Raw genomic sequence first — 8950 nt, 5'->3', positions numbered from 1 at the left:
TGGGTTGAGGATGGTTTTTCCAAGTTAAATGAGACATATTTATCATCCCACATTCCCCATTATCAACCAAAAGATCTATCCACTCTATCAAGCAGTTAAATGAATGTTCTATTCTAATCAAGTAGATTGATTAAACAGACAAGATCCCTACTTCAGGCAGACAATACTAAAATGAACAGTTATAATCAATATATAAACATGACAAAACACTTTAACAGTTCAATACAATTAACAATTACATAGAAAATAAAAAACAAAAAATACATATTTAGTACTTAGTGGAAGTAGCAAACTCCAATACCAATAGTGAAAAAAATAATACCAATAAAAGAGAGTAAGCATTATTTGGTGCTAGGAGAAGGGAGGGAGGGAGGGTCATGAATGTTGCATACTTCAACAAAGAAATATCAAACAGAAATTTCTAACTCGAGGCTTAGAGAAGTCAGATTTTTTAAAGCTACTTGGTTGATGAAAAACAAAAGACAGTTGGTGACCTTACTAGGAGAACATTGTAGCCATCAAAGGCAACTCTAAAGAAAGCTGGCAGTGGGAATAAAATGATCAGACAACAGGGTTAAACAATTTTGAAAAGAGGCAGGGGGGCAGGCTCATGGGTAAGAAGAGATGAAAGAAATGAGGTCTATCTTTTTTTTTCCACTTAGATGTCTAAGCATCTAATTTGTATAAAATCTCTACCTTTATAGAAAAAAGTAACATATTTTTGCTAATCAAGAATACAAACTTTCCCCCAAAATATATTTGCAATTATTTAGAAAGTTTTGAAGTCAGAAAAAGAGCACAAAGAGTTGAGTAGAGTAGGCAAGAAAATTCAGAGATCTTAATCCTTGATCAAGCTCTCTCTTAGACAACACCTACATTATAACAACATACTCTCTCAGATCACTTTCAGATTGCTCCCTTACCGAATTATTTATAGGAGATTGATTCACATACTTACTCAGTATGGGATAAAATATTTCTAATTATATCCAAACATCTTTAATATGAATGAGAATTATGCTAGGAGACTAGATTGCCAAAATAAGTTTTGCCAACAATGTTTTGACTTAAGAAAGAGGAGGAGGCTACATATTTTCCATATTTGATCCTATAAAAGTGCCTTGTGGAATGAGAATGACTTGTCCTTCCACATAAAGCTTCAAGGTAAGTGAGTCTGAGGATAGCTCTGTGTCTGCAAGGAATGGGAATCAGGGGAAGCATGTCTGGCTGTCCACTTGCATGCCACTCATCCTTGTTCCTGCTGCTTCTGGCAGTCCTTTCAGGACAATATCAACTTGATCTGTAGGGATTTTAATTAGGCATTTTAATATTCCCAGTCATTTTCAAAGGTTCATATTTTAAAACTAGGCAATTGCAGGAGTCAGAATAATTTATTCAAAAGGAACTTATTCTTTCTCTCACAGTTTTGACCCCCTTCAAGCTTGCATCTTCATTTGCAAAACAAAAGGTAAGATCCTATTTCTATTTCCCAGGCTCAAAGAGTTTTTTTTTGTTTATTTGGTTTTTTTTTTTACTGTGAATTTAATCATCCTCATTCTAGGGATAATGAGCTATACAAATATGAGAAAACTTCTACTTAATAAAAAATAATTACCTGCAGTGAAATGTAGAGGGGAGTAATTAGTAATAAAAGCATCTTTTTAGTAATAAAAGTATCTTCCTTTGCTGGTTAGTGCCTGATGCTACTGCATATAAACATACAGATTTTTACTATGAATATGCAGTCATTATAATAGGAAAAGACAAGTAGGACTTCTGGAATGGTTTCTCATCAATCTCAAAATTTTGTCCCACAAGCAAAGATTTTCTCAGATATTTAGATAGTATGCATTTTTTGTTTCTGTCATGAACATAGCATTTGATATAATATTCTTTTAATGATCAAATTCAACTAGCAGGAAACTATTGTATTCTGCACTGTTATTCTTAACTTGTAGAGAGATAGCATTTTACATAGTTCTATTCAAAAGTGTTTTATGTCAAAATGCACAATTTGAATTTAAGTTCCTGGAGATGAAGTCTAGTTGATGAGTGCACACTGCTAAAATGACTCCAGTGACCTTGCAAAATATAAATTAAACTTGTTTCTTGATTCTCTGCCAGTAAAGTGAAGCAAAACATATTTACAAAGCTATGGTAGGAGACAAATCATTTTAATCTTGTTGTCATCTTTACAGTTGTTTAGCATTGATGGAGTAACATTAGCAAGTCCTTGAGATAATCACTCTGAAGAAAACAATTGCATGATTACTTTTCTGTTATCAAAATATCCTATATAGCAATACCAATCAAGAATTGATAAATAACATTTAAAAATTGAAAGGGACAGGAATCTTTTAAGAAAATTGAGGCATTCAAAAAAAAAGTAGGTAGGATAGGTAGGTCTGAGAGTCAGGTCTAGAGATGGGAGATCTTGCCTTCAAACCTGGCCTCAGATACTTCCTAGCTGTGTGACCCCTGGAAAGTCACTAGCCCTTGCCACTCTTCTGCCTGGGTGTCAATACACTGAATTGATTCTGAACAAAAAGCAGAAAAGCAAAGATTGGGAAAAGAAAGCATTGTAATAATTCTTTGAGTAACATGTGTAAAGGACAGATAAAGAGTCAGTGAGGTTTAGCAGAAAGAATGCTTTCTTGGAGTCAGAGCTCAGTGTCCATCTCTGGGTTCCTACTGGTTGCTTTACCTTAGGTAAGTCATTCAAACTTCTCTGAACTGGCTTCCAGACCTGTAGAATGGGAATGATAAAACTCACATTAAAATAAAACAACAACAGCAGTCTCTTTATGAGCCCAAGTTTCTTTTTTTCCTTTCTCAAATTTTCCTAGACAGCTTTGTTTGGATCTTTTCCTTACTCATATCACATTCTAACTTAGACCTCAAGATTATAAGTTTAGAGCTAGATTTAAAATTTAAGATTTAGAACTTATAAATCATGTAGTATAGTATAGAATAATAAAAATTTCTAAGAAACATACACATGTGTATAATTCTATATGAATATGTAAATATTTACATAAATGTTCAACATGTTGCTTCAGAGGGTTGTTGTGAGGCAAATGTTTTTAAAATTATAATGTGTTACATAGAAGTGAGATATATAAATATGAGAAAAAGGCTACTTAAGTTTCTAAACAATAGAAAAAAGTAATCTTTCTTTAAACAATATAGCCCTTAATAAAACAACTGTTTTAAAGAAAAAACTTTCATTTAATACAAAATAATTGCTATTATTTTCACTTTTCTACATTCAATTCACAAAGTACTCTCAGTACAGAGAGTGGTACTATGCTAGGAGCTATGAAATGCACAAAGGAAGTAGAAAGAAGAGGCCCTGCCTTCAAGGATCATACAGTCTACCTGGGAACACAAGCGTTCATGAAAAACTAGAGTAAAATTGCAGCAAAAAGTCTTGGATTTTAAAAAATATATAAGTTCCTGGAAAAGCAGCTGCTCCCATTCTGTGGCTCCTGCATTTACCATAGTTATGAAGTGATGCTGTGACAAAAAAGGCAAGTAAAGCAGTTTAGAAATGTCACAGTGGTTGAGCCAAAATTCACTGTCTCATTCCAAAGACATGACTGGTTTTTGTCCACACAAGCACCTGGGGTTAACATTTCACCTGAAACAAAGCCAGAGGTTTATACAAGAATAACATTATGCTTGGAGATAAACAGGTAAGAGAAAAAGTGTGAGACTCATAAATCTCGAATTTTCACTATCCTATTATTTTTTCCCCCTCAAAGTTCTCTTCTGTGGAATCATAAATCATCTGCAACCATGAGTTCAGATGCTGAAATGGCCATCTTTGGGGAGGCCGCTCCTTATCTCAGGAAGTCTGAAAAGGAAAGGATTGAGGCTCAGAACAAGCCTTTTGATGCGAAGTCATCTGTCTTTGTGGTGGATGCTAAAGAATCATTTGTAAAGGCTGTTGTTCAGAGTCGGGAAACTGGAAAGGTGACAGTGAAGACAGAAGGAGGAACAGTGAGTAAACTGTAAATTATTACACTTGCTTCTTCACCCGTTTCATTTATTTCATATCTGTTTTTCTATTTTTCCTGAAAGACTGTAACTGTTAAAGATGATCAAGTCTATCCTATGAACCCTCCTAAATATGACAAAATTGAGGACATGGCCATGATGACTCACTTGCATGAGCCAGCTGTCCTGTATAACCTCAAAGAGCGTTATGCAGCCTGGATGATCTATGTAAGTAAATTTTAAAGAGCAACTTTTCAGTTATTTACTTGAAGTTTTTCATTTTACTTAGCTAATTGTTCTTTGCTTCTATTTCCTTTTTCATGCAGACCTATTCAGGCCTTTTCTGTGTCACTGTCAACCCCTACAAATGGCTACCAGTGTATAATGCAGAGGTGGTAACTGCTTACAGGGGCAAAAAGCGACAGGAGGCTCCTCCCCACATCTTCTCCATCTCTGACAATGCCTATCAATTCATGCTAACTGGTGAGTGATTCAGTTGTTTGTAATATTGGTTATGTTATCAGTTATTGCATAGAGTTGGTATTTTATAGTATCTCTTTATAATTATGTGCCCTTTGCAAAGTTCAATAAAATTCAGAATAACAGACAACTATTAGAGAAGAATCAGAATGTTATTTTTTAAGTTAAAGCTCCCAAGAGCCTAGACTATTTATTTTTCAGCCATTTTTAGAAATTGTAAGAGTTCTTAAAGATTATTATATTACATGCATGAAGATGTTACATCATTGGTCTATTTTTAAAAGGGCATAAACTTTGAATTTCCAGTGACTTCTCCATTACTTCTCATTTGGTCTAACTTTTAACTCAAAACTTTTATGAGATAATTGACCAGGGTTTGGGGTATAGTTTGGGCCAAGAAATAGAATTTGCCCCTACTGCCTTTAGGAAGTTAACTGGTCTACATGAATATTTAGTCTCCCAACCTTAGTCTCATGAATTAGCATCACATTTTGCTCTGTATCAACTAAGTCAACAAGCTCAAACATGACTTAGAGTAGTAGAAAGAGCCTGGAATTTCAAATCAGAGTCCTAGACTTAAATCCCATTTCTGCCATTTATCACACAATTCTACCTGAATGACCTTGGGAGAATCATTTCCTCTCTCTAGGCTTTACTTTCTTCATCTATAAAGTAAGAAGGTTGAACCACGCTATCTATAAGACCTTTTCTCGCACTGACTCCTATGGTATTCCTATATTGTTGATTGTCCAAATTAGCCAGGGTCTGGAGGAAAATGCAAATTAAGTCTACAAGTGATAATGGAGGAACAATTTTGGTTATCTAACATGTGATAACATAAATTAAAACAAGCTAGTTTATGTGTGTGCTTAAGGAGATAACCATATTATGCTTTCTCACCTTACACAGAAGTTTTTGAGAGAAAAGTTTATATGCCTACATTCAAGTAATAAAGGATTTTACTTTTAAAAAAGCCATTGAGATTTTTTTGTATATCTGTTGATTTGTGAAATGATTGGAATAAAATTCATTATATCATAAGTTTTCATCCAATTAAAATATATAATTTAAGAACTCTCCAAAAGTTCCAAATATTCATGTAAATGTAGTTTAATACATTCAATTAAATTCATAAAATTATAAAATTTCAAAATTCTTGAATTGGAATGGAATCTCACTGGCCATCTAGTCCAACAAATATCCCCCAATAATTCTTTTAAAACATGTCCATAGTCTTCCAACTTCTGCTTGAAGACCTTCAAGTGAGGAGAAATCTACCAAAGCTTGAGACAACTCATTGCACTTTTGAACAGTTCTGTTTTCCGTTTTATACTTCCACTTTATCTTAAATACATTAATTACTAGAGAGTTTGTATTTTTGAGCAAGGAAGAGACATGGTGAGAAGTATGTGTGAGACAGGTAGATTATTTTTATATCTGTATGAGGAGGGAACACGAAGTCTAATTAGGAGGCTACTACAGTAGCTCTTGTAGAAACAGAATTAAGGTCAAAAGCAGAATCCTTCTGAAGGACCTACAATGACTTCTTATTACATCTAAAATACTTTGTTTGACTCTCTGCGATAGTCCTGCCTTGTTAGTCTTCTTAGAATGTGTTCTTTCAGTCTGCTTGCAATTCTCAAATACAAATCTTCATTTCTTCTCTCCAACTCTCCTCCATGCCTAGAATATTCTGTCTCCTAAACTACACTCCTTTGTTTCCATGAGACTCATCCCAAAACTCAGGAAGTCTTCTTTGGTTCCCATCCTCCATCATACACTTCCATCACAGCTGCTAATGCCCTGTGCTCTCAGAGTACTTTTTATCTACTCTGTAGATATGTTGGATCTATCTAGTTGTTTACATATTGTCTCTATCATTAAAATGTAAGTTTCCTGAGGCAGGGGCTGTGTTTTGCCTTTCTTTGTAGTTCTGGCACTTAGGATAGTCTGGCATATAGCATTTGCTTAATAAATGCTTGTTGACTGAGCACTAAATACTCATACTATACTCATAAATATTAATAGATAAAAGGAGTGTTCCTGAGTTTAAATATTAAAATGTTGACACCACTCTATTGACTGTCAAAATGTCTTTGCCAAGTTGTTAGTACATGTGAGTACTATACTTACTAAATGCCTCTCACTTTCTTTTATCTTTCAGATAGGGAGAATCAGTCTATCTTAATCACGTAAGTATTTTTATGCTAATACTACTGAGGCATTTTAGCAGTTAGGAAAATAAGACATAAGAAAAGTAGAAAATTTCTTCAGTCATTTAGCAAAGCAGAGGCAAAATCAGAGCAGGTCAACACAGCACTTTTTGTTTTTATCTAAGTTTTAGATTCATCTGAATATAAAATTATGATCAGAGAGGACTTGGAGAGATTGTGTGTGTTTGCATATGTGTGTGTGTATGTGTATGTGTGAGAGACAGAGACAGGGAGAGAGAGACAGAGACAGGGAGAGAGAGAGAGAGAGAGAGAGAGAGAGAGAGAGAGAGAGAGAGAGAGAGAGAGAGAGAGAGAGAGAGAGAGAGAGAGAGAGAGAGAGAGAGAGAGAGAGAGCGCATTTGACATGTTTTACAATACAGGCAACAACCCAGGGAACTTCCAGTCTAGTCTTGGTCCATGAGCTACTGAGAACAGGAGGAGAAGCCAAGTTTCATCTGAAATAATAACAACTTGCATTTACATAGGACTTAAAGGCTTACTAAACATGAAGTTTCTTGGGAAAGCCTGGAAAAGTAGATAGTTCAAATACTAATAGCTCTGTTTTACTGAGGCCGAACAATAAATGATCATTTTAGCAATGTTAAAGCCAGGATTCAAACCCAGAGCTCCTAAATCCAAGTCCTTTGACTATTTCATGTGTCTTTTAAAAGTATGAACATAAATATTAACATGAGAAGCACTGAAGTTTTGAATCATAAGAAGCCTGTGTTTTAATTTTTGTTAAAAATTTGTCTACCAATTCCAGAGAGGGAGCTCTCTTAGCTATCGCAGTACTTACTAGTGAATAAAAAACACATATTTTTAGAAGCATACCCAGATCAATGCACAGTATAGAGATCTTCTTGCAGCTTCCTGAACATGTAACTAGTTGAAAAAATGCCATCACAGAAAAGTTATTATCAGTCTCTGTTCAAGATATCCTGGTCCTTGTATTTCTAAGCTTCCTTGGGAACAAAGGAAAGCTATTATTCTTCATATTTCTCACCATCTAGAAAAATGGTTAAAGTGGCTTAATCTTCTCCCTTACAGAAAATCCTACTACATAGCAAAATGCTTCCAGAGCTTAGCACAGTGTCTGGCACATAGTAGGTGTTTAACAAATGCTAGTAATCTGAGGTATTGACTAGAGTTTAAATTCAACTTTAACATTCTGTGATTTCCTTTTCAATAAGAATGTATTGAATAATGCATATATGTATGCCTTGTGGAAAATGGAATGGAGAGAAGTAAAGAAAGGGAAAATTAAAAAAAAATGCAAGCCATGATCTCTGTCAGTCAGGATCTTACAGTCTTGTGAGAAAGATAAGAAATATGTCATTACATAACAATGCAAAATAGCATATGTGGCCAAATGAAAGCTAAGATAGTACAGTGGATAGGATGCCATATTTTGCATCAGGAAGATGAGTCAAATATTACTCAGAAACTCTACCTGGACTAGTTATCTTACCTTTGTCTGCCTCATTTTTTTTTATGTCAGTAAAATGGGGATAATTGGATTTGCCTCCCAGGGTTGTTGTAAGGATAAAATAAGATAATGTTTGTAAAGCATTTTGCAAACCTTAAAGTGCTACAAAAATAATGCTCATTATTATAGTATGAGTGTGGCACAAATAAATTTTATGGAAATTCTGAGAAAAGAGAGAAGAATGTTATTTGACCACAATGTAGTAGTGACCACAATGGGGGTAACTTGTGCTTGTCACATAAATCTCTTTCCCTCACTTCCTTGTCAGGTGCCCAAGGTAAAGGTCTGGAGAAAGTAGGGTCACAGATGTAGAGCTTTAATCAAATGTTTTTGTTTTTTACTAGTAGGAAGATGCTTCTAGGTTATGATGACTCTTCCATTTCTCTGACTGAAGCTCCTGTCCTTATATTTATTATGATTTCTGCTTGGCAGTGGAGAATCTGGTGCTGGAAAGACTGTTAACACCAAACGTGTTATTCAGTACTTTGCAACAATTGCAGTGACTGGAGAGAAGAAGAAGGAGGAGCCTGGAAAGATGCAGGTGAGTCTGTTCTCAGAGTTAGAATAAAATCTTTTCCTCTGCTCTCAGGTGTACATATAACCCTGATATAATAATTTGTTCCTTTTAAGGGGACACTAGAAGATCAAATCATTAGCGCCAATCCATTGCTGGAGGCTTTTGGCAATGCCAAGACTGTGAGAAATGATAACTCTTCTCGATTTGTGAGTTTTTTTTTTTAAATCCCATTTAAGTAACTAGAGCTCTGTC

At 34.9% G+C, this 8950-nt stretch overlaps 1 protein-coding gene across 1 annotated transcript in view; it reads left to right on the top strand.

The window, feature by feature from the left end:
• The first annotated feature begins 1069 nt into the window (after window positions 1–1069).
• MYH1 (myosin heavy chain 1) overlaps window positions 1070–8950 on the top strand; it is a 41800-nt gene continuing 33919 nt past the window's right edge. The window contains exons 1-8 of the mRNA XM_007482985.3: window positions 1070–1164; window positions 1425–1468; window positions 3765–4002; window positions 4084–4227; window positions 4326–4482; window positions 6644–6671; window positions 8614–8722; window positions 8812–8904. Of these exons, the coding sequence (XP_007483047.1) occupies window positions 3799–4002; window positions 4084–4227; window positions 4326–4482; window positions 6644–6671; window positions 8614–8722; window positions 8812–8904 (735 nt within the window). The 5' untranslated portion in view covers window positions 1070–1164; window positions 1425–1468; window positions 3765–3798. The remainder of the gene's footprint in view (window positions 1165–1424; window positions 1469–3764; window positions 4003–4083; window positions 4228–4325; window positions 4483–6643; window positions 6672–8613; window positions 8723–8811; window positions 8905–8950) is intronic.

This window comes from Monodelphis domestica, chromosome 2 (assembly GCF_027887165.1).
Source record: "Monodelphis domestica isolate mMonDom1 chromosome 2, mMonDom1.pri, whole genome shotgun sequence".
Taxonomy (NCBI): domain Eukaryota; kingdom Metazoa; phylum Chordata; class Mammalia; order Didelphimorphia; family Didelphidae; genus Monodelphis; species Monodelphis domestica.
This window is presented reverse-complemented; position numbering and strand designations above follow the sequence as displayed.